The 27,231-nt window shown below is 37.2% G+C and overlaps 1 protein-coding gene across 1 annotated transcript in view; it reads left to right on the forward strand.

The window, feature by feature from the left end:
- The window catches only part of REPS2 (RALBP1 associated Eps domain containing 2), a gene marked incomplete at its 3' end in the record, with an annotated part of 123,504 nt that overhangs the window by 73,817 nt on the left and 22,456 nt on the right, over positions 1-27,231 (forward strand). Inside the window, exons 12-13 of the mRNA XM_008590179.1 lie at positions 22,613-22,674; positions 24,629-24,721. Coding sequence (XP_008588401.1) covers positions 22,613-22,674; positions 24,629-24,721 — 155 coding nt within the window. The remainder of the gene's footprint in view (positions 1-22,612; positions 22,675-24,628; positions 24,722-27,231) is intronic.

A 27,231-nucleotide genomic window follows, 5' to 3' on the forward strand; every position in this document is an offset into this window, starting at 1 on the left:
GTCTGTATGTGGGATCCGAACCCTCGGCAGGAGCGCCGCCGCGCTTCCCAAGCAACGCACTACAGCAGTGCGCCACTGGGCCGGCCCCTTGATTTGCATTTTCTAATGACTAATAATGTTGAACATCTTTTCATGTGCTTATTGGCCATATTTATGTCCTCTTTGGAGAAATGTCTGCAAAATCTTTGCCATTTAAAAAATTGGGTTGTCTATTGTTGACTTGTAAAGGTTCTTTATATATTTTGTATACAAGTCCCTTTTCAGATATTTGATTTACAAATATTTCTCTCATTCTGTGGGTTGTCCTTTGGCCTTTTTGATGGTGTCCTTTGAATCATAAAAGCTTTTAATTTTGTTGAGGTCAAATTTATTTTTCTTTTGTCACTTGTGCTTTTGGTATCATATCTAAGAAGCAGTTGCCTAACTCAAGGTTATAACCATATACTCCTCTTTTATTTTAAGAGTTTTGTAGTTCTAGGTCTTACATTTAGGTCTTTGATCCATTTTGAGTTAATTTTTGTATATGGTGTGAGATAGGCATCCAAATTCATTTTTCTGCATGGGGATATCCAATTGTTCCAGTACCATTTTTTGAGAAGACTATTCCCCATTTAATTTTCTTGACACCCTGGTTGAAATTCAATTGACCATAAGTGTAAGGGTTTATTTCTGGACTTCCAATTCTATTCCATTGACCTAGATGTCTCTCCTTATGCCAGTACCACAAAGTCTTAATAAATGTAGATTTGTATAAGTTTTGAAATCTGGAAGTGTGAGTCCTCCTACTTTATGCTTTTTCAAGATTGTTCTGGTTATTCTGAGTCCTGTACATTTCGTTATGAAACTTAGGACCAGCTTGTCAATTTCTGTTTTTTTAAAGAAAGAGCCAGCTGGGATTTTGGTACGGATTGCATTGAATCTGTAGATCAGTTTAGTTAGTATTGCTGTCTTAATAATATTAAGTCTTCCAATCCATGAATGCTGATGTCTTTCCATTTATTTAGGTCTTTAAATTTCTTTCAGTAATGTTTTGTAATTTTCAGCATACAAGTCTTGTGTGTCTTTTCTTAAATTTATTCCCAAGAGTTTTATTTTATTTTATTTTTTGATACTATTCTAGATGGAATTTAAAAACATTTCATTGTCACAGTCTTCATTGCTAGTGTATAGAAATATAATTAGTTTTTGTATATTGATTATATACAAAATCAATAGTTATATCCTGTAACTTTGTTGAACTTCTCTAGTAGTTGCCTGGACATGTCTTATCCTTAGCTTAGATAATGAGGTAGGGAGCATACTCATTATTGGACTTCTGACTGCTTAACTGTTTTGCAGCTACCCACAAATTAAGGAAGAAATCCCTTTTAGTGTTTGGAGAACATCAAAAGGCTTATTACTGAATGCTCACGTCCAGTTTTACTTTTTTCCCTTTAGTATGTGAAACCAATTGATCTGGTCCCATTTGTTGAGTAGTTTACACTTTACCTGTGAAATGTCCATTTTGTCCTAAGTCAAGTTTTCCTATGTGCAGTAGTTGCTTCTGGGTTTTCTACTTAATTAACACCTAGCACTGGATATAATTGTGATCATGGGTGATACGAATATAAGTTTTACTTTGTCAGAAGACATGTTTGAAGCACTTTACATGCTTTATCTCTAATCTTCATGATAACCCTGTGAGGTAGGTGCTATTTTATCCCCATTTTACGGATGCAGAAACTGAGATGCAGAAGTTAGTTTGCCCAAGGTCATGGAGCTAGTAGCTGTTGGAGCTAGGATCTGAAATTGTGCAGTTGAATGCTAGAGCCTACATTCTTCAGCCTCAAAAAAGGGGAAAGTATTTCTCTTCTCTCTACCTCACTTGCCTCTCCCAACTTGTCTATTTGGTCAGATATTTATTAGGTGTTTCTGTTCAGCTGCCTATGTTGGTCACAGGCCTCATCCCGCTTCATTAGTCAGCTGAGGACCAGGACTCATCTTCAGACTTGGGTAATTTGCTATGATTTGTTTTTGTAGGGCCAGGGAGTGCTTTCTAGGTTTCTGGACATGGATCCTTGCTTTCAGGCCTGATCTTGTTTGTGGTCAGTCCTTAGAAGTAGCACACTCACCATTCATATTGCTAGAGCATTAATGGGTTTGAGTTTTTCGGTAGTTGAGAGATAAAGGCATTGGTTTGCAGTATAGTGTTCCTTTGACATGAGATATGAAGTCTAAAAGTTCCATTAGACACAGAAAAATTTATTTAGGCTGTTGTGCTAGATAAATATTTTTGGAGGATTACAATCTAGTCTGGGTCTTTCCAAGCCTGTCTGTGCTGGTATTCACTGTGAACATCTAGATACAAGCCTCTCTCAGTCTTTGGAAGGTGTGGTTGCGTATGCTGTCTGGTCTTGGCTGCTTTTTGCCTTTTCCTGTTCCTTTTTCTATCCCGAGGGTTTTTTCTTTTCCAATAAGTTATGTGAAAGTTTCTGTCCTAGCACAGTGCTATGGTTTATGCCTGCAGAACATAAAAGCCTTCAGAAGATTTACAGAACCTTGCCAAGGTGGAGGGGCAGCCAGTCCTGCCATTGGGGAGGGTGCATTCTCTTTCATTTTCTCCCTCGGTTTTACAGTTGTTCCTGGCTGGCTGAGTGCTTTAACAAGGGGGAAGAGGACGATCAGGGCTAGAATCTCTGGAGGATGGAGTGGGAAATGCTCCTGTGACCTTTATTTTTTAAATGTTTATCAAATTTGTTTAAATAATAGATACCTTCTTATGTGTAAAATCCAAGCATTACAGATCTATTCCTGGACCTTATTCCCACCAAGTCCAGTGTCCTCCCCAGGGAATGTCTCCTGACATTTTCTAATGCACTTATGAATGTATATGTGTACCTGTGAAATCAATTTCGTGATTTTTTGTCTTTAAAATAATTGGTATGTTTTCCCCATGCTTTTTCTTTTAATACTTTGTTATTTCTTGGAGATACATCCATGTCAGTACTAATAATTTTATCTTTGTTTCATATATACGAGTATTGTATACACTGGCTACTCTATTAAAAACTGTTATGGAAAATTTCAAATATGCAAAAGTAGAGAACCCCCATACCCAGATTAATTTCATACACAAATACTTTATATACTCATACATCTCTAACAGATAAGGCCTTTAAAAAAAAGTAACCACTATACCTTTGTCATACATAACAAAATTAAGCATAGTTTCTTAATATCATCTGATATCTAGCCTGTGTTCAGATTCCCTGAATTGTCTCAAGATGTCTTTTGATAGTGGCATTTTCAAATCAGGATTCAAACAAGGGCTACATTGCAGTTATTTTTGACGTTTTGTTTTTTTATTAAAAAAATTTTAAAAAATTCTTTTATTTTATTGTGAATATTCAGGAGATAAAAGCTAATTGTCATCCCTCATGCCGATGATGTGAAGACCAGATTCATACCGGGGGCATACCCATTACCAGAAATTACTTTTGTACCCTGTGTCCCCCACACAATTATCCCCCAACCTCCCTCCCCTTCCCCCTTTCTCCCCCAACTCCACTTTGTAGCCTCAGGAATGTTCCCTCCCTCTGTAAGACCGATGCACTACTGTGGTGTTTCTTTCCTTCCTTCTTTTTTCTCTTAGCTCCCACATATGAGTGAGCACAATGCAGTATTTATTCCTCTGTGCTTTGCTTATTTCACTCAACATAAGTTTCTCCAGGTTCATCCATGTTGTTGCAAATGGAAGTATTTTGTTCTTTTTTATGGCAGAGTAGTATTCCATGGTGTATATATACCACAGTTTCCTTATCTAATCATCCATTGATGGACATTTAGGTTGGTTCCATATTTTGGCTATTGTAAACAGAGCTCTGATGAACACCTGAGTGCGGGTATCCCATCAACATGATGATTTCCATTCCTCTGGGTATATACCCAGAAGTGGGATTGCTGGATTGCATGGAAGATGTATCTTTAGTTTGAGAAACCTCCATACCATTTTCCATAGTGGTTGTACTAATTTATAGTCCCACCAACAGTGTAGGTGTTCCCTTCTCTCCACACCCTCGCCAGCATTTGTTATTCACCATCTTTTTGATTATAGCCAGTCTAACTGGAGTGAGGTGGTATCTCGATGTGGTTTTAATTTGCATTTCCCTGATGACTAGTGATGTTTAGCATTTTTTCATGTATCTGTTGGCCATTTGTATGTCTTACTTTGGAAAATGTCTATACAGCTCCTTTGCCCATTTTTAATTGGGTTATTTGTTTTTTTAGTGTATAATTGCTTGAGTTCTATGTATATTCTGAATATTAATCCCTTGTTGGATGCATAGTTAGCAAAAATTTTCTCCCACTGTGTAGGTTGTGTTTTTGACATCTCTTAATTCTTTTTTAATTGATACGTTCCTCCCTCAATCTTTTTCCCCCTTGTTATTCATTCATTCACTCATTCATAAGAAAATCATGTATCCTATGGACTTTTTCATATTTTATATTTGGCTGGTTGTTTATTCTTCTATCTCTGTAATTCCTATAAATTGATAGGGAGGTCTAGGCTTGATTAGAATCAGTTTAGATTTTTGACAAGATTCTTCCTAGTGCTGCTGTGTACTTCCTACTGCATCACATTAGGAGATCCCTGATGTCTAATGCCCTTATTTTTGTAATGTTTGATTGATTAGTGGGTTCATGTGGTAGTAGCCTGATCCATGTGTTATGATAAAGATCCCCAACAACCTTTCAAATAATGGTTTTATCAGCTATCAGTCATCATTGCCTACATCCAGTGCTGTGTTGGTAAATGTTTTAGAACTGACCATTTGCTTGTTTTCATGGTGTAAAATCTCCTGCCATGGCTAATTTCACTCCTACTGATGTGTCTCTGAATGTGGGGCTGGGAACAGATGCACACAGTTGGCCCTCACAAGCTGGTATGAGCTATTTCCAGCAAACTACTGCTTTGATCCATTATTTCATTGTAGATGCAAAATGGTGATACTCTATTTCATTTCTTCTACCTTTATTAATAGGGACCATGTTTTATTTAAACATTTTCCTATTGTTGGACACTTAGGTTGTGACCATTATAAAGCTTGTGAGCTGAGAGAGACCATGAAACAGTATAATTCTCAGCACATCAATAAATTCCTTATATTCATCTGAATTTATAGAATCATATGAAAACTGAAATAGACTTCAGTGATGGTGACCATACCATGAAAAGTGTCTTATTCACTCAACCAGTATTTAATGAGTATTTACTGGGTGCTTGGTACTGTGAAGAATTCTAAGAGGAATATGGATATGGCCCCAAACTCTGCCTATTGGTATCACAGTTGCATGTGATTATGAGAAGGTTGCTGAGTCTGCTAACTAGAATGATCAGTGGATATCTGGGCAGGGGGTGCACAGGGCTGTTGAGCTAAATTTTGAAAGACAGATGTGATTTCTGGAGTCAAATTCTATTGATTCTTCCTTGAAATTTGCCTTGGTTCTCTTCTTATTACTAGTTGCCTGGGAGGCTACTACAGTACTCTCTAATCTGGTTTTCTTGCTTCATTCCTTCCTTCCTAGAGCAACAGTATTAATTTTCTTCAAGCACAGCTATGATTTCACCTCCCTACTCAAACTCCTTCAAGACCTGCTGTGTAAACACCAAATTCCTGGTGGAACTGAACTTGAAGCCATGGGAGTACATGAATTCAGTAAGGGACATAGTACCGGCATGCCTGGGGAGGAGTGTATTACAGGAAGGAAGTAGAGACCTAAAGATTCAAGTCTGTTGACTAGCCAAGAAAAATGGAGACTGAGGAAGAAAGAGTTTATAGACTATGTCCTTAGGAAGTCTTAGGAGAACAGTCCCACTGGAGTGGTAGGGTTAATCCAGACTGCAAACGGTTGTGCAGTGAATAAGGAACTTTGGTATGGAGAAGTTGTCATCACAAACTCATTTTGAAATGTTTGACTTAGCAGTTGGTCTGATTATATGTCGTATTTTAGAAATTCATGGTAGAAAAGAGACAGTGCCAAGATGATAGAATCTTTTTCCAGGTTGCCTTCCTCCTAACACATACATACATCCTCTCCCTGTCTTTTCCTCCCGCTCCTCCTTCCCTCTCCATTATTCAGCTATAATGAAAGTGTCACAGAAACAGCTGCTAGTGAATGAATACTAAGCCTGGAAGAAAGATCTGTTGACTTAAAACTTTAGTTTGACTTATCTTAAAATACACAGAGACATACAACTAGTGATTTTTAACCAAGCAAAGAAGTTTAATAGTAAAATTCTTAGAAGAAATGCATTTATGTAAATGTAACATGAGAAAGGAAACCAGAGGCCTATCTTTCGCTAAGATTAAATCTCGTGCTTTTTTGTCACTTAACTCTGCCTGTGTCTCCATCTGGGACCTAGTTAATGCATATTTCATATCCCATGGTACAGGAAAAAAGAGCTACTGGTAAATACTTGTAAATAAATTTTAGAATCATAGAGTGTCAATGCTAGAAGAGAACTTGAATGTCATCCTGGCCAACTCTCACATATTATAGATGAGGAGGCTAAGATCCAGGGAATGTAATTGCATTGTTCTCCATCAGAATCCTTTAAAGATGGGAAATCTTTGTTCAGATATTTTTGGTAGCAGATTTGGTGTCAGAGAAAGCAATCTTTATTAACTTAATTTGAGGAACACACCTTACTGTTATTTTACAGGTAATAACACTAATTAATATCTAAAATTAAAAGATGTATTAAAGAATAAATATGGTGTCCTCTATATGCAAGAAACTCTTTGGTATTATTTTCCTGTGTTTCTTTCTATATGATTTAAGATGTTGGCAGATGGGGCCGGCTTGTGGCTCACTCGGGAGAGTGCGGTGCTGATAACACCAAGGCCATGGGTTCGGATCCCATATAGGGATGGCCGGTTTGCTCACTGGGTGAGCGTGGTGCTGACAACACCAAGTCAAGGGTTAAGATCCCCTTACCGGTCATCTTTTAGGGAAAAAAAAAAAAAAAAGATGTTGGCAGATATCCCTGAGGTACTTCAGGGAGACAGCAAAGCAAGTTTTGCTTTCATAAATACTTGGAAATTTTAGGAATATACCTATTTACTTTTTTAATGATCAAAAATAAGTTATAAAAAAAATTAAATATAGGAATATGAGGGGTCTTCAGGAAGTTCATGGAAAATGCGTATTATGAAAAAACTATGCATGGAGTACAAAATTTGTTTGCACCAAGATAAACTTGTACTAACTTGTTATAACATGTCTGAACAAGGTCTAGTTTGAGGCACTAAGAAGGATAAGACATCAGTTTGAAAAAGAGCCCCAATCAGAGCAACATGAATTCTGCTAAAATTAAAGCAAGAAGAAACATCAAATTTGTGGTGAAGCTTGGGCGGAAGAATGGCGAAATTATTGATGCTTTACAAAAGATTATCAGTACAATGCCTCTCCAAAATCAGCAGTTTACAAATGATTAACTGATTTTAAGAAGGTACAAGACAATGTTGAAGATGAAGCCCAAAGCAGAAGACCATCCCCATCAATACATGAGAAAAAATTAATCTCGTTCCTGCCCTAATTGAAGAGGACCAACAATTAACAGCAGAAACAATAGCCAACACCACAGACATCTCAACTGGTTCAGCGTACACAATTCTGACTGAAAAATTAACAATGAGCAGACTTTCTGCTCAATGGGTGCCAAAACTGTTGTGCCCAGATCAGCTGCAGACAAGAGCAGAGCTTTTCATGGAAATTTTTAGTAAGTAGAATCCTGAAGCATTTCTTGGAAGAATTGTAACAGGAGATGACACATGGCTTTACCAGTATGATCCTGCAGACAAAGCACAATCAAAGCCATGGCCACCAAGAGGTGGAAGTGGTCCAGTCAAAGCAAAAGCAGACAAGTCAAGAGCAAAAGTTGTAACAACAGAATTTTGGGATGCTCAAGGCATTTTGCTTGTTGACTTCCTGGAGGGCCAAAGAATATCTGCTTATTATGAGAGTGTTTTGAGTAAGTTAAGCAAAGCTTTAGCAGAAAAATGTCCGGGAAAGCATCACCAGAGTCCTTCTCCACCATGACAATGCTCCTGCTCATTCCTTTCATCAAACAAGGGCAAATTTAGAAGAGTTTCAATGGGACATCATTAGGCATCCACCTTACAGTCCTGATTTGGCTCCTTCTGACTTCTTTTTGTTTCCTAATCTTAAAAATTCCCTAAAGGGCACCCATTTTTGTTCAGTTAATAATGTAAAAAAAAGATTGCATTGACATGGTTAAATTCCCAGGACCCTCAGTTCTTTAGGAATGGCTGGTATCATTGTTTACAAAAGTGTCTTGAACTTGATGGGGCTTATGTTGAGAAATAAAGTTTATATTTTTTATTTTTATCTTTTAATTCCATTTTTCCCACAGACTTTTTAAAGTCCCCTTATATAAGAGAAATGTGTACCGAGCGTCTGGCTTCAGCAATTATCAACTGTGGCTCATCTTACCCCATATAGATAATATCCCATATTATTATACTTTTTTCTACCCTTAAGCTTAAAAAAAAACTTTATTGAGGTATAATTTATAGACCATAAAGTTTACTCATTTTTAGTGTACAATTCAATGATTTCTAGTAAATTTATCAAATTGTGCACCTGTCACCATAATCCAGTTTTAGAACATTTTCAACACCCTGGCAATATCCTTCATACCTGTTTACAGTTTATCCCTGTGCCTGCCACCAGCGCTTGGCCACCCTATTTTCTGTTTCTATAGATTTGTCTTTCCTGGATATCTCATATAAATAGAATCATACAGTATGGGGTCTTTTGTGTCTGGCTTCCTTTACCTTGTGTAATGTTTTTGAGGTTCATCCATGTTGTAGCATGTATCAGTGGTTTATTCCTTTTTATTGCTGAATAGTATTTCACTGTATGGCTATACCACATTTTGTTTATCCATTCCTCAGTTTGATGAACATTTGAATTGTTTCTGCTTTTTGCCTGATATGAATAGTGATGCCATGAACATTTGCATGCAAGTCTTTGTGCATGTGATTTCATTTCCCTTAGCTAGATACCTAGGAGTGGAGTTGCTGGGTGTGTGGTAAAGTTACGTTTTTAAAGAATCTGCCAAACTGTTTTCTAAAGTATCTGCACCATTTTATATTCCCACTGGCAATGTATGAGGGTTACTGTTTCTTTACATCCTCACCAACACTTATTATCTTTGTGATTATCCCACATCATAGTGTGAATGAAGTGGTATCTCATTATGGTTTTTCATGTGCTTATTAGTGAGTCCTATATTTTCTCTGGTGAAAATGTCTTCTCATATCATTTGCCCATTTTTAAAAATTGGGTGTTTGTCTTATTTTTGAGTTATATATTCTGGAGTTCTTTGTATATTCTGGATATAAATCCTTTATCTAATATGTGATTTGCAGATATTTTTCCCAGCCTGTGACTTGTCTCTTCATTTTCCTTTTTAAAAATTAATTTATTTTTAATTGACACATAATAATTGTACATATTTATGGGGTACAGTGTGATGTTTCAATACATATATATACAATGTGAATGGTGTATTTTGAAATATAGAAGTTGAGAGTTTTGATGAAGTGCAATTTATCAGTTTTTTCCTTTTTGGATTGAGCTTTTGGTGTCATAAGAAATCTTTGCCTTATCCAAGGTCTTGAAGATTTTCTCCTTGTTTTTTCCCCCTAAAACTTTTATTTTTTTACCTTTTACATTCAGATCCCTAATCTATTTTGATTAAATTTTTTATAAGGTGTGAGAGATAAGGGTCTAAGTCCATCTCTTTGTTTGTTGATATCCAGTTGTCCTAGCACCACTTGTGGAAAACTTCTCTCCTTTCCCTATTATTAAATTGCCATGGTACCTTTGTTGAGAATCACTCAACTATAAATATAAGGGTTTATTTTTGGATTCTCCATTCTGTTCGGTTGATCTGTATGTCTCTTCTTATGCCAGTATTATACTGAATATTTTTTAAATCAGGGGAGTCATACATTGTCTTGTATAGAGGTGATCACATGACTCAGAGCCTAAATATTTACTACAGTGATACATTTTTAGATAGTGTCTAGCATCTTATTTACTTGAGTTTGTGGTTTATAGCATATTCAGAAGCATCCCCTTAGTTCCTTGAGGTTTTAGTACTTTCTGGCTTTGAGGTATTCTGACATGCTTATTCTCTGGATATAGAATACCTGCTGTCCAGCTGTTTCTTCCCCATCTCAGTGTGCTTTTCTGTTCTTTATCACACCAGTCCTTTAGGTTCAAAATGTGATACTGCTTACTGTACCCTACTAGCCTTGTGACCTTGGTGATGCCATTTTATTTCTCCAGGCCTTACTTTTCTCATCTGTAAAGTGAAAGAATTGAATTTGATCTCATTACTTTTCCAAATTCAGTCATTAATATTATCCTTGTTGAACAGTTCCAAGGCATGTGTAAGTTTACTGTTTTATTCAACAGAGAATTTAATGGGCTTATATTTTGAGGGGAGCGTGAGGGTTCATCATGGTATAGAGGCAGGTAGTGTTGGAAAGGTATTCCTTGCAAACATTCTTTTATATACATAGGTGTATATGATATACATACCCATCACTGTGTGTGACTGGGTGATCAGGGGATAAGGTCACACGTGCTTTTGTGATTAGAAAGGAGAGAAAGAATGAACAATTTGTATTACAAAGAAATAGCCATTTTTATGAACTTTCCATGAGGAGGAATTGTCCTTACTGGTAAAGTCGTTGAAGCTTTGCATATGGCCAACTCTCTACTTGATTGATACTTAAAAATCTAGGTCCCACTGGTGGACTCCTTTCAACACTTTCCATTCTTTGAGGTTTTTTTTCCCCTTGGCTTTTGAATGCTTTTTGTTTTCTTTTCTTTTGGTGGCTGGCTGGTACAGGTAACTGAACCCTTGACCCTGGTGTTACAAGGCTGCACTGTAACCAACTGAGCTAACCAGCCAGCCTTGAATGCTTTTATTTTCTTCATAAAATATTCCTACTTATGGGGGATGGGAGCTCGTTTCCACAGCTGAAGTTATTACAAGTTTCATTCCTCTGAAGAATCAGCTTTCTGTTGCTGAAGCTTTCAGATGCCACATCTGCTGCTTTGTTTCCACTAAGTTAGAACATGTTTTCAGTTAGTCATTGACTTAGGGCTTTGTAAAAATAGAAGGAAATTAGTAAATAGTAATATCTATGAATAAATTTGCCTGAAAATTTCTAAGCATAATGAAGTAAGAGGATAAAAAATGTTAGCGGTTAGAGTTTTAGATGAAGATACCAAGAAGCTGAGATCTGGTGGACCAGTGTCAGAATATGCGCATCTTTCTGTTTTAAACACTGGGAATTATTACTGTGTCTTTTGACCTTAGAATTAAATGGCAGTTTCTTCTCCTGAGCTTTTTAATCTGGTTTTCAGGATTGGGGTATTTATTATTTTCCCCTAATTGCACTTATAAAAATTTTTGTCTTGACAGACTTGCCGATATCTGGTGTCCCACGTTATTAACTATAAGGCTTCAGGAATAAACCTGTAATTACTTCATGAGTATGGTAGCTTTTAAAGTATGTAGAACAAGCATTCTCCTTCCCTCTCTTCTTACCTTCTTTTCCCTACTGAAAAAATAGCTGTTACTATTAACAGGTACATTGTCATATTTAGCAAATGTACCCTAGATTATTCAGCCAGAGTATTTTTTCAGTTTCACTTTGTGTGAAAGCATACTTGTTCTTTTCTTTTGATTGATTAGAGCATATTGGATAAAATATTTGAATCCAATTTTAAATCAAGAATGGACTGAAAGTATTATGAGAAGATTTTTCACTAAATTCAATTCCAATTATTTAACCATTGTGTGGAGTACCTACTGAACGTAAGGCAGTGTGTTTAGGTGCTGTGGGTGACAAAAAGATGGATTAGATATAAAACTGGTAGAATCAAGCTAAGTTAATATCTCCCACCATTAAAGAAAATGGACATAGAATCATAAACACAAGGATGAGATTTTTCGGCAGTAATCAAACAAGGAAAGTTGCATGAGCTAATGCCATTTTATTTATTTATTTATTTTGGAAAGAGTGGCAGCCGAAAGAAAACCTGAGGCTTTGGGCACACTCTTAACTCTGCCTGCTTCCCTGTGGAAGTATGTGAATGGGCAAATCTTGAGATTTCTCACTGAGACCTCAAATCTGGAGTGAAGTGAAATGAGTGTGTGCTCTTGCCTGAGGGTCAATGGAAGTGACTTCTGGAAAGAGAGGGAAGAAGCTGGAAAGGTAAATAATCATAGCTGATAGCCTGATCTGGTGGAGGGGAAGGCCCAGGGCTCCATGCTGAACTGAGGGAACAAACCGACATCTGCGAAGTTTCTCCAAGGCCATTGATGTACCCCCAAGACTTAAGAGAACACACTCTGCTGTAGAAATTTTCAATGTTTATTATTCTGTCGTTTCCTCTATATTTCTAAATAACATGTTTGTATAACTTCTTGTTGACTTTTCAGTTTTTGTCATCATCTACTGTCTTCTCTCCCCCAATACTTTTCCTCTCCCCCACCCTTCTGTTATAGTTATATTGTAATTTTGGTTAGATTAGTATTTAGTGTTTATATTATTATTATGGCCATGTAAGCCACATAGTAAATTACTTACTTCTGTTACTTGCACAGGTTTCTGTTTGCCTTGGAGTGAATAATCAACTTCTTTCTTTTCAGTGTACTTGCCCTGATTCAACTGTAAAAAATTCCCTCAATTTTTTAGAGTTCTCTTATGAAATGGTGACTTATCATGTATTCTGTCAGTTTCACCTTTTTGGAAAAAATCTAAACTGACTGTCTTCAATGCCTGGTACATAGTTTTCATTATGGGTTCTTTCCCTACACTGTCATCCATGGATTTCCTTCCTCTTTCTCACATGTTGGATTTCTTTTATCATGTATCCTGCATCTTTTTCTTTCTTAGTTTATTTTCTTGATTTGGTGGAACATATCCTTTAGTACCTTCCTTGGAAAAGGGTGCATGGAGCTCAATTTGAGATCCTGAATGTCTAAAAGTAGCTTTAATTGTGCCAACATGCACACTACTAGTTTGGATATACAGTGATTGGTTGGAAATAAGTTTTCTTCAGAACTTTGATGGAATTGCTCCAATGAATTCTAGCTTCAAATGATATATTAAGAAGTCTAAAACCATTTGGACTTCTGATCCTTTGTATGTAGTCTGTCTTCCTCTCCCACTCCCTGCCAAAAACTTGTAGAATCTTCTAACACCAGTATTTTGAAATTTCATGATGATGTGCTCATTCATGAGTCTGTTTTCTTCCATAGTCCTGGGTACTCAGTGGGCTCTTTTAATTTAGAAACTCATATTCTTCATTTCTGGGACATTTTGTTGAGCCATTTAATTGATTTCTTCTTGCTATTTTGATTTTTTTGTGTGTGGAACTTTTATTTGTATATTACCTTACTTTCTGGGTTATCTTTGAACCTTTATATTGAGCTTTTTCTTTCTGCTATCATATTTTTAATTTCCAAGTGCTCTTTTTAATTTTCTGAATTTATTTATTTATTTATTTTTTTGTCTTTTTTCGTGTCCGGCAACGGATCGCAACCTTCAGTGTCGCACCCGTACTGGACTGGGACCGGCAACGGGATCGCAACCCTCGGTGCTGCGCCCGCACCTCGCTCAGCCAGTGAGCCGGAACTGGTCTGTATGTGGGATCTGAACCCTTGGCGGGAGCGCCGCCGTGCTCTCAAGCGGCGCACTGTAGCAGTGCGCCACCGGGCTGGCCCAAAATTTTTTGAATTTTTTAAATAGCATTCCATTTTCTTATCTTTGCAAATAGTGTCTCTTATCTGTTATTGAGAATTTCCCTGATGACTCTATTTAAAATTTCATTTCTCACCTCCATCCCATTATTTGTCTTCTCAGTAGAATATAAGCTTCATAAGAGTAGAGCTTTTTTTCTGTTTGTTTTCCAGAACTTCAAACAGTACATAGCACATAGTAAGTGTTTAAATATTTCTAAAATAAACTGAATGATCATTCTGGTAATATTAAAAATATATGTTTTTGAAGTTTTCTCTTAGTTTAGATCTAGTCTGTTTCTTTGAGATTACTTTTTTTCCTATTTTTATTGATCTCTAAGGTTAGCACATTTTCTGCAGATATCTGGTAATACTTAATCATCTGATTATATTTAAGAATGGGGGATAAAAAGTTGATTAGAATATATGAACAAGTGGAAGGGACTTACCATCTATGGGCTTCATGGTAGAATGATCTGGCTAGGCCATCTTGTTGGAGATCCCTTGATGTTGGTGTCTTTAGATCTCTCTTCTTGGCTGGCCTGATTTCCCGGAACACATTGTTCCAATCTCTGTATGCAGCAGTCTGGGAGCAGAAGGAAAGAGGGCTGGAAGAGTCTCAGTATCCAGAGTGCATAAATTTACTGAATCCCACTGTTTTTAGCATGGCCCCCATGCCTTCATCTGGGCCTAGCATCTTCTCTGGAAAGTAAAAATATGTCTAGCCTTTTGCTGGAGTGGGAAACATGCCGAAACTGTGCAGAATGTGGGAGAAAATATTAGGATCTAGCTGCTCCTAAACTGCTTCAATCAGTCTTTTAAATATGGGGATGGAACATAATCCTGTAAATCTTTCTTATGATAATATAAACAAATATTTGTTGACCATTTACTGTATTCTGAGTTATCAGGTGAAGTAGGGGTAGGGCATGGCCACTACAGACAGGGGGGACTGTGGGAGCAGGATTCCTGAAGCCAAAAACAGCATGTGGTATAGCTGGAACCAGATCCTGAAGCTTCTTGTCAAGTTATGCCCTTCTCCTGAAGAGTAGGAATAGGATTCATTGTTAGTTCATTGTTTACTTTTTATTACTTTCCTCATTTTACCTCTATTTCCAAAGGAGTTTGATGCCATCAATTCCTGAGAACGAGAAGGCTTGTTTGGTATAAATTGATTGCTTTCTGCTTTCTCCACTGCTTTCTCAGACCCACTCAGTCAGCTAACAGTTACTTGTCTACTTTCCCAGTTCTAAATTTGAACAAGAGCACTTAAACAATTCTCTTCACTGTTGCGTTCACTATGAGGTAAGAGTGAGATTAGTTGCATATATTCAAACTTCTATCTATACTCTAAAGTCTCAGTATAGGACATTCAACAAAATCTCAGGTCAGACAACAGAAACTGGGAATTCTACACAGTATCAAGCCAAGATTTTATCTTAAAGTGGTCCAGGTTGTTGGTAGTACCCTTGGGTTTTTGGCAGAAGCAATAGAGAGAGGAGTAACCCGCTTTCTACCGGTACCTCAAAGTATTCCTATAGGTAAAGTTCCAAGGAATATAAATTCAGAGTCAAAGGTTGCCAAGCACACTAGAAAATGAAGCACAATGAGCAAGAACCAGCAGAAGCAACAAACAGTAGGAAATACAAAGCCTTTAGATATTGGAATTACATAAATATGTTTAATATGTTGAAAGAATGGGATGGATAGAAAATGAATAAGTAGCCGAGAAATTACAAAAATGCAAAAGCTATTTTGAAAAAAGACCAAATAGAACTTATAGAGAAGAAAAATTTTGTAACTGAAATAAACTCAAAGACTGGATTGACAGGACATTAAGTAGAAGAAGGAATTGGTCAGTTGGCCAGTAGATCTTAGGAAATTATCCAGAATACAGCACAGTTAGACAAAGGGCTCCTGAAGGAGAGGTGAGAGAAAATGGTGGACATAAAGTAGTGAAAGAATAATAATGATTTGTAATAATGAATATGCTAATAATATTGATCAACACATGTTGTACACAGGTGATGGTAGTCAATGCTATACCCCCCAAATATGTATAATCAATTATGCTTTAATGAACAAATGAATGGATGAATCACTCGCTGAGAATTGACCAAAGTCAATGGAGATGCCACATAGTTCAGAAATTTCAGTGAAGCACAAATAGGTCATAAAAGAAAAAGAAGGTGAAGAAATACATGTGCAGACACAGGGTAAACTTTGATATTTCAGAGTATCAAAAACAAAGAGAAGATTAAGAAGTCAAACTGTCCCTGTTTGCAGATGACATGATCCTATATATCGAACAGCCCAAATCATCTACTAAAAAACTCTTAGAGGTGATAAAAGAGTTCAGCACAGTAGCAGGATACAAAATCAACACACAAAAATCAGTAGCATTTCTATTCACCAATAGTGAACAAGCAGAAAAAGAATGAAATTGGATTCTTATCTATACCATATATATATAAAAGCAGATTAACAACTTAAATTTAAGACCTGAAACCATAAAACTCCTAGAAGAAAACATAGGTGAAAATCTCCTGGACATTGGTCTTGGTGATGATTTATTAGATATGACACCAAAAGCACAGGCAAAAAAGAAAAAAAAAAAAAAGCAAAAACAAACAAGTGGAACTTCATTAAACTAAAAAGCTTCTGTGCAGCAAAGGAAACAACAAAGAAAATTAAAAGGCAACCTATTGAATGGGAGAAGACATTTGCAAACGATATATCTGATAAAGGGTGAATTAACAAAGAACAGTGATTTGACTGACTGCTGACTTCTTATCAGCAATAAGAGAAGCTAGAAGGCAGTGAAATGTTATCTTCAGTTTGCTGGGAGAAAATCATTGTCAATTTGGAATTCTGTACCCAATGAAATCATCTTTAAAGAGTGAGGGAAAAATAAAGACTTTTCAGTCAAATAAACTAATTTTGCTACTAACAGACTCTCAATAAAGGAAATTCTAAAGGATGGAATTTACGTAAACATCATAAAAGTAATTGTAATAGAAATTAGGAAGTTTTTAGCACTGAGTTATAGTACCACATACAAAAACCTATGAGATTCTGCTAAAGAGCTTCTTGGAAGAAAATTTATAACCCTAAATGCTTATGTTAGAAGAAAAGAAAAGCTGAAAAAATTAATAAGCTAAGCAAACAATCTAAGGTAGAAAAAGAACAAGACAAGCCCAAAGAAAGTTAAATGGAAGAAAATAAGCAGACATTAATGAAACAGAAAGCAAGAATGCAGTACAAAAAAGCAAGCAGAGGATCAAAAAAGTTAAAATTGGTTTTTTGAAAAGAGTAACAAAACTGATGAATACTAGGCAAGATTAATGAAGTAAATTAGAGTTATGACACAAACAGCATGAGGAATGGAAAAAGATAATTGCACATGCAGTGATTAAGATGATAGTAAGATGGGAGTATGAAAACCCTTATGCCAACAAATTTGAAAATGTAGACAAAATGAACACATGTCTAGAAAAATTACCATTTATCAGAACTGACTTCAGAGTTAGAAAATTTGAATACTCCTTTAAAAATTTAAGAAATGGAATCATCAGTCAAAAATCTTGTTTAAGGAGGTGAAAGATCTCTACAATGAGAACTACAAACCACTACTGAAAGAAATTAAAGAAGACAAAAAGATGGAAAGATATTCCATGCTCTTGGATTAGAAGATTTAGCATTGTGAAAATATCTGTACTACCCTAAGCAACCTACAGATTCAGTGCAATCCCCATCAAAATACCAATGACATTCTTCACAGAAATGGAAAAAACAGTCTTAAAATTTATATGAAACAACAAAAGACTCTAATAGCCAAAGCAATACTGAGCAAAAAAAAAAAAAAATAAAGCCAGAGGCATAACACTACCTGACTTCACATTATAGTACAAAGCTATAGTAACCCAAACAGCATGGTACTGGCATAAGAATAGACACTTGGACCAGTGGAGCAGAATAGAAAACCCAGAAATCACCCCTCAGGCTTAAAGCCATCTGATATTTGACAAAGGCAATAAAAACATACATTGGGGAAAAGACTGCCTCTTCAATAAGTGGTGCTGGGAAAATTGGATTATCCATATGCAGAAGAGTTAAACTAGACATGCACCTCTCACCACATACTAAAATCAACTCAAAATGGATTAAAGATTATAGCCATCTGATATTGGACAAAGACAACAAAAATCTACATTGGGGAAAAGACTGCCTCTTCCATAAGTGGTGCTGGGAAAATTGGATATCCATATGCAGAAGAGTGAAACTAGATATGCACCTCTCACCACATATAAAATCAACTCAAAATGGATTAAAGACTTAAGTATAAGACCCAAAACTGTAAAACTACTAAGGGAAAATATAGGTGAAACACTTCAGGAACTAGGTCTGGGCACAGACTTTATGAACATGAGCCCAAAAGTACAAGCAACAAAAGTCAAACTAAAAAGCTTCTGCACAGCAAAGGAAACAATCAACACAGTGAAATGACAACCTTACAGAGTGGGAGAAAATTTTTGCTAACTATGCATCCAACAAGGGATTAATATCCAGGATATACAAGGAACTCAAGCAATTACACAGTAAAAAAGCAACTAACCCAATTAAACAATGGGCAAAGGAGCTGAATAGACATTTTTCAAAGGAAGACATACAAATGTCCAACAAGTACATGAAAAAATGCTTAGCATCACTAGTCATCAGGCAAATGTAAATTAAAACCACATGGAGATATCACCTCACCCAGTTAGATTGGCTGTAATCAAAAAGATGGTGAATAACAAAAGCTGGCAAGGGTGTGGAGAGAAAGGAATGCTCCTGCACTGTTGGTGGGACTGTAAATTAGTACAACCACTGTGGAAAACAGTGTGGAGGTTTCTCAAATGACTACAGATAGATCTTCCATATGATCCAGCAATCCCACTTGTGGGTATATACGCAGAGGAATGGAAATCATCATGTTGAAGATATACCTGCACTCCCGTGTTTGTCACAATTCTCTATACAATAGTCAAGATATGGAACCAGCCTAAATGTTCATCGATGGATGATTGGATAAGGAAACTGTGGTATATATACACCATGGAATACTACTCTGCCATAAAGAAGAATGAAATTCTGCCATTTGCAGCAACATTGATGAGCTTAGAGAAACTTATGTTGAGTGAAATAAGCCAGGCACAGAGGGATAAATACCACATGTGCTCACTCACAAGTGAGAGCTAAGAGAGAAAGAAGGAAGGAAAGAAACACCACAGTGCTGTGTTGGACTTGCAGAGGGAGAGAACACACCTAGGGATAGAAAATGGAGTGGGGGAAAGGGAAGGTAGAGGGAGGTTGGGGATAATTGGGTGGGGAACATGGGGTAAAATCGCAATTTGTGGTAATGGGCATGCTGCCAGTATGGACCTGGCTTTCACATCTAGGGCATGAGGGGGGATGATCAGCCTTGTATCTCATGAATATTCATAATAAATTAGAAGAAAAATCTTGTTTAAAGAAAACACCAGGCCCAGATTGCTCTACTGGCAAGTTTTTACCTGATATTCAAGAAAAAGAAATTCCAGTCTTACAGAACCTATTCTAGAGTATAAATAGGGGGAACAGTCTTCAGCTGAATCTAGCACCACAGAGGACCATATGAGAACGGAAAATCACTTGTCAGTCTCACTCATGAATGTAGTTGCAAAAATCCTAAACAAAATATTAGCCAACTTAATAAATCTAGCAGATATAAAAACCTAACCAAATTGAAATTATGTCCCAGGGCTGCAAGGGTGTTTTAATATATGAAAATCCATAATTAATTTACCACTTTAACAAGTTATAAAGAAAAGCATCATACCACAGTGGATGGAACTGCAGGTTTGGTTAAAACTAAACAACAAATTATCGTGAAAAAAAATCTCTTTCTGTGCCTGGCTTATTTCACTTAATATAATTTTCTCTCCATCCATGTTGCTGCAAATGGTAGAATTTCATTTTTTTTAATAGCAGAGTAGAATTCCATTGTGTGGATATACCACAGTTTCCTTATCCACTCATCTGATGATGGGTATTTGAAATACCACATGTTCTCACTTATTTGTGGGAGCTATAAACAAACAAACAAATAAACAAATGGGGGGGGAAGAAGGCACAGCAATCACAATTCCTTGAGCTTGTCAAGACAAGTGAACAGATATGAGTTGATGGCGGGGGGAGAGGGTGGGGGAAAGGAGGAATTGGTAAAGAGACACAAAAATCAACTTCATTGTATATTGATAAGGTAAAATAAATCACACAAAGAAAAAATCTCAAAATAAGAATAGATGGGAATTTTCATAATCTGTTAAAGGATATCTGCAACTAACCTACAGCAAACACTGTACTTTTTGGTGAACTAGGGAATGCTTCCCTCTGAGATTGAGAGAAGATGAGCATGCCCATTTATCACCATTTTAATTCAACTTTATAGTAGATATTCTGGCTAGGTATATAAGACCAGAAAAAAAAAAAGTGGTAAAGGTACTGAAAAGAGGAAACAAGTGCTGTTAATATTTGTGTAATGTTTGCTAATATTTGTGATATAATTTTGGGGGGCTTTTTTCCCCAAGCAATCTTTTTGGAATTTAATGAGGAAAATAATATCAACTCTTAAAGACTCAGAATGAACAGTGGACACATGCCTGTGATACTGTTTTGTTGCCTGAAGCTTAATTGTGGGAAACTGAGATAGGATTCCATTTTAAATGGCCTCAATCTTTTACCCCATCTTTCCTTCATATTTGGGGCAATATTTATTATTTTTTTCTTTTTTGGCAGCTGGCTGGTACGGGGATCGAAACCCTTGACCTTGGTGTTGCAAGGCTGAGCTCTAACCAACTGAGCTAGCTGGCTAGCAGGGGGCAATTTCTAATGAACTCGATAAATAGTGTCATAGGTGATGTACATTTATCCAAAAGTATATTCAGAAACATGCCCACACATCATCTTTTTCAAAAATAGTGCATTTCTCTTCTTAAAAATTAAATAATAGTAAGAAGCTTAATCAGACTTGAATCTGGATCGAGGTCCTCTTTCTAGTAACTCTCAAGGCAGTGAGCAAGGACAGTCAGCCACAGGCCTCACCTTGTTTGTTTCCTATCTCTCAGAAATCACCGTCTTTTGTTGCCTGATTTTCTAGTGTCTTGAAAGCTGTTGTATATGTTTTGTCCTAGTGTTTTGAAAACAGTTGTTTCATGTGTTTTTTCTGTTTGTTTATTGTTGGTTGTTTCAAATGGGCAGGTAAATCTGGTCTCTGTTACTCCATCTTGGCTGGAAGCAGCAGTCAATTTAATTAAATGGCTCATCATTTCCTTTGTTAATAAAGGATTGTTTATTAACACACTTTATTCTGGTGCAATTGTTTGGCCTTTCCCTTAGAAGCATTCATCAATTTTGTTTATTCATCTCATTTTGTTTTAAAAGTAACTGGTAATTTAAAGGCCCAATCTGTGAGGACCTATAGCACAGGGGCCCTCAGATGTATAATTCCTGAGGGCTTTTGTCATTCTCTCCTGCTACATGCTTTGTTATTGATGGCTGTTCAAGGGCTCACCACCTCTGGAATTTTGACCACTGATGTGTTTCATAAATTTTAATGAAAGACAGATTGAGAGAAATCATAGATGGGCCTGCATGATTGTACTATATCCGTACACTGGCTCAGAATGAAAATTTCTGTGACATTGCTCTAAGTTACATTTGTGGAAAGCACCAGACTCAATCTACTAGCTTGTCTCATCCAACTAGGGCAAATCAAACGTGATTTGCAAAAGCTTTCATGTTCTTGGTTCATTGCTATGACTTTTTAAGGCACAGAAAACTGTTCGAATATTAACACGCAGATTACAGATTTGCACATAAACTACATATAGTTATATAGACCATGGTGTTTTTCTAAGGAGTTTGTAAAGAGTGTGGTTTAACTTTCCAGTGTGTGATGCTAAACTTAACTTCTTCTGTGTGATTATAAACCTCATCTATAATTCCATAGCAGCAGTTTATTTTCATTGTTAAGTTATAATTCAGATGTTCTTGGTTTAACTCAAATATTCTCTGTATCTCACAAAATTAAAAAGAAGTTAGACTGAAATTTTCTTTCAAAAGATCCTTCAAATGTGGTCAGACTATTTTAGAAACAGATTTAGTTGTCCCTGATAATAAGGATCAGGGAGAGAAAAAGAAATTTAGATCTTTGAAGAAATCCCTCGCTATCATTGCAGTTCATCACTTTTGGCCTGCCCAGCTGCTGACAGACCCATTCCCAGGAGCACTTACAGGGTGGCCGAGCTACCTCCTTAGGTTCTGGCTCCCTTAGTTTCTGCAGCCTGAGCAGTGTAGTGGCTGAGAGCTAGGGAGAAATATGAGAGAGGCCAGAAAAGACCTTTTCTGACTTTTGGCCTGGATTATTTGAAATAATTAACATTGGAATAATGAGGAATTGACCACCTTTTCCATGCTGGGTTCTAATCTTTTGATCAAAAGGTGTCTTTTCCTTACTGTTTTACACTGTCTCAGTCATAACAGCCTATGTAAATACTTGGGTTTTGGGTAGGATGAAAATGAAAAAAGGGATTAGAAATGACAAACTTTTAAAATTAAGCCTTCAGAGGGATTTAAAAAACTTAAACATGTCTATGCAAATGCCATTGCTATTCCTAATTAACAAGTGCTACAAGAATTTTTTCTTTTTTGGGGGGAGGAGGGGAGGTTCTTAACAGTATATGTTTTTCTTTTCAGCTACTAAGTCAGGATTATTACCCCCACCACCTGCACTCCCTCCGAGACCTTGTCCATCACAGGTAAGAGACTTATTTGATTTCTGTACATTGTTTGGTAGTAGGGAAGTTGTCCTACCACTATGTTTCTTTGCAAGCGTTGATTGCCACAGAACTGGCCCATCAGATTCCCAGGACGATATATGGACAAAGACAGCAGAGAGTGGTTTAATTTCTTCTCATCCAGCCAGCCCCCTGGCTTCATGTGGAAGAGGGAAAGTTTCCTCCATAAGCCATCAAGCAAACACATGCTAGTTCACTCTTGGCTGTCTGGGGTTGTTTGTGGGTTTCATACAGAGAGGAGGGTTGTCTCTCCAGTTGGAGGGGGGGATGTGGCTTTTCTGTACAGTATGTGCAGTCTGGGTGACTATGTTTTCATCAGCATCTTTTTTTTTTTTTTTTTTTTTTTTCCTTTTTGTCTTTTTTCGTGTCTGGCAATGGATTGCAACCCTCAGTGTCGCGCCCGTACTGGACCGGGACCGGCAATGGGATTGCAACCCTCGGTGTTGCACCCGCACCTCGCTCAGCCAGTGAGCGGGAACCGGTCTGTATGTGGGATCCGAACCCTCGGCGGGAGCGCCACCGCGCTCCCAAGCGGCGCACTATAGCAGTGCGCCACCGGGCCAGCCCTTCATCAGCATCTTAAGAGCTCTGTTAATGCTACATAAACTAAAAGTAAATGGTCATCAACATGGGGTTAGTGCTGTGGTTTTGGCCCATGGTGCTTTCTTTAGTATGGTATTGTCCCTTTTCCTTAGAACAGTAAGCTGCAGCAGCAGGATTGAGAGAGTGTGTCACCAAACTCTGTTTCACCTGTGAGTTCATTCTGCCTTATTCACATGTGCTACTGTGGCCTTATTCATCAACACTTCTTATGAAGTTGAAAACGAGAAACAAGCAGCAAATCCACAGAGTGTGGTATACAGTGCTGCAGATTCTGCCTTTCATTAATTGCTGCTGATGAAACTTTCTATCTTTAAAGACCCTTTCTGACTTTTGGCAAAAAATGTTGGGAAATTTCTCTATAGACAGTCCTAGATTCTACTTCATTGCTTTGGGTGGTTCTGAGCATACCTTCCCATACTGCATATCTCAGGACTCCCTGAGTCACTGAAAGCACTTTTAACATTTGCTTGTCCTTCTTTCAGAGAATTAGATGGTCTTTAGCATCCACTCAACCTTGAGATGCAAATACCATGAGGTATTGGCTTCCTGCTTCAGTTTGAAGGGTAGTAAAAAGCCCAGTTCTTCCTGACCTGCATATAAACAAGTGAGAATTCCTTTTCCAGTATCCAGCATGGCTGTAAGAGATATTGGTTGATCAGTCAACAAATATTTATTGAGTTCCTGCTGTGTATCTAATGCCAAACTTTAGCTCTACCCTAAGCCTTTCCTTGGTTATAATTTCTACTTATTTGGATTATTAGCTGTTTATTGAGCATCTACAATAGATCAGGCATTGTGCTAAGTGCTTTTAATGCATTATTTAATCTTCAAAAAACTCCATGAAGTAGGTACTAATATCCTTTTTTTACAGATGAGGAAATTGGGACATAGGAGTTAAGCATGTCACCCAAGGTGGCATAGCTAGTAAATAGTAGAGCCAGCTCCCAAAGTGAAGTCTGAGATGAGGCTCTTGCTTTGCAACAACAGCAAACCTGGACTTTATTACAACAAAATTAGTAAGCATTCTGGAAGTGCTTATCTACTAGCTGCTGGTTTCAAGCCTGGGGCTTGGGAGCCACCTGGATGAATGCATGAAAGGGCTTTTATAATCAACCTACCTTTCTCCTGCTGCACAAATGACAATAGTTCCTCCCTGGTCAAGAAATGTGCTGCTGCTATCAGCAGTCCTCATCTGAGCTGCTTGAGGTGGGCTGCCTGCCTGCTTTGGAGCTTAGTGACTGAGGATCTGACAAGGGGGACTGGGAATTCTCAAGTCACTGTTAATGAATGAGTCTGCTTCTTTGTCTGCCAGATTTCCTATCACAGTGTAAACAGTGAGCTCAGCACTCAGCCCAAGCTTCCAGCTCAGCTGCCTAACTATGGAGATTTCAGACTACAGGAACAGGTGTGTAAGAAATGTAGGCAGAAAATCTCTATGCCATTTGCCTGCCCCCATTTCCCCCCTTTCATCCACTGTCAGTGGAATATGTATATTCAATATATGAAGTCCTGGGTTATAAATACATGGTTGCATTTAGTCTTTGTGCCATGTCAAAATCTTAATATTGACCCTAGAAGAATTTCACTAGCCACCTGCATGGGACACCTATATATTTTCTTTTCCAAACTACTTGTGATAAAATAATTTCTGGGAGATATTAGTAGGGCTCTGTGGTAAGACACATTTGCAGGCTGCTGCCCCTGTATCCCCTCTGGGAGACTCACAGTGCGTATGAGCCCACTAAAGGCTTTGAAGTCCTACAGTAAGGAAAGCTGGTCAATTTCGTTAAAGCTGGACATTTCCTAGCTTGTGTGACCATTCATCTCTTTATTTATAAAATACCAATTAAAATCCTGAGGGCTTAGTGGTTGGGAAATGCTATTATATGCCAGCCTTAACGTATTGCTAAGAACATTTCCAAACCTTTCTCATTTGTCACCTCATCTTTATATTATATGATTAAAATTAAATTTTATGTCTTATGCCAATAATTTTCCCTGGAGGAGTTGAAAATGGAAATTTGCTGTGCATTAGCTTGAAATTTCAAATTGTGTATGTTATCAGTTTGCCCTGTTTCCTTCCTTACTCACTCGAGGTCACTTTTACCACCTCACAGTAAGTTTTATTAGAGAACTTAAACACTCCGAATTCTTCTTTTGCTCTGTTATTTATTTTTTTTTAATGTTCCTTGCTATATATGGACCATCAACCAGACTTTGGAAATATATCTATGTCTTTATCTACATAGACTTCTTTTATGGGGCTTAGATTGTAGCAACATCACCAGGAGACCTAGGAGAGAAACCACGAAGCCTGGTATAATTAAAATTATTATGCTTATTAGTAGCTCTGAAAGAGATTAAAATAAAGTTTTTGGATTATTTTTGGATTAAAGTAGTTATGTTGTTTAACTTGATAATGGGCAAGACTAGATTGTAATAAACAAGAAAACATTTTGTTCCCTACAAAGAACACTATTTTAAAAATTATGTGACCAATCAGTAGTGATGTGCTTCCAGGTTTTAAGTATGTAAGAGAAATGAGTTTGTACATTTGCAGATGTGTGTACAAAGATATGTATACACACACATATACATATACATATACATATACATGTATCTATATCTATATATCTATATCTATATCTATTAGTTTCTGCATACCCTGAAAGTATATTTACTTTTATCAAGTGAGAGAGATGAGGTATAGGTTTTCAACGTAAAATGCAGTTTTGCTGGCTCCTACTTATACCAAATGCAACTGTGATAGAAACATCTGGATTCAGTTATACAAATGGGGCCCTGGAGTTAGGAAAAGGAATACATCCAAAGAAGCAGGTCTTTTTATTTTTTCATACTATAGTTAAGACCAAGAAGGACCAAGTAAATATATAAAGAATCAAGTGGTTTGTGTTCCACATTTTCCTATGGAAAGACTAGAGACCAGGGCATGGTCCAGGCTCAGCTCAGAAGAAGTGACATTTTTGAAAAAGACTGATTCATAGCATAACGAAAAAGCAATTAGTAAACTGTTTCATATGGAGCAGTCTTAAAGTGAGAGCTTAACTTATTAGCTCACTGTTTGTGTGCATAAACATTAAAGAAAATGCTATTTACAGAGTTTGTGTTTATCCTGTAGGTCAATCCTTTGCTAAGTGACTATATGATACTTCAGTAGCCAAATGCCTTTAGTAGTGTTGATTTCATGCCAAATTCCTCATGGCAACTGTGATAGATCCATAGCTTCAGTGTAATTATCTTTAATAAAAAAAGATGGGGGGGGGTACAAAGTATTATCTTTTAAGTTCTATATTAGCACCACATTTGATGAATGAGGTTCCCTGTAGAATAATGTCCTCAGAATTTTCATATTTACACCACTGATTTCTCACTTTATAACAGCAGGTGTTCCTCAGTTGAAAAGCACTGAATTAGGGCAAGAGGAAGGAATGTTCAGAGAAGAGGTTGAGAATATAGCTATGCCATGAGTTCTTAAAGGGCACAGTGGAAGGAGTTCTTGGGGAGGGGTCGGAGATAAGAGGTCAGCTTAGGGGATGTACTCAGACCCTGTGGGGACAAGAACCCAGATCATGAGGGATGACCCGGGAGTCATGGGCTTTTTGTGATAACTGATAACTGATGTGAACAGGATGAGAGGGAATAATAGGGAGGTCCTGCTGGAAGGACTGATAACTGTGTACTTCAGCTGCCATGAGTACTATTGTGAGAGACTAGCCTTGAACACAGACAGCCTTGAAAGGAAACTAGACTAACCTTGGTCCACTCAGCTAATCTCTCATCTAACTTCCTCATCTGGCTAGAATCAAGTCATGAAGGTAAAACCGAATCCAATAAGAATATGCTGCGCATGCTCTTCTTTTCCAAAGCCAAATTTCTTAGACACAACTGTTAGTA

This window comes from Galeopterus variegatus, unplaced genomic scaffold (assembly GCF_000696425.1).
Source record: "Galeopterus variegatus unplaced genomic scaffold, G_variegatus-3.0.2 Scaffold5910, whole genome shotgun sequence".
Lineage (NCBI taxonomy): Eukaryota > Metazoa > Chordata > Mammalia > Dermoptera > Cynocephalidae > Galeopterus > Galeopterus variegatus.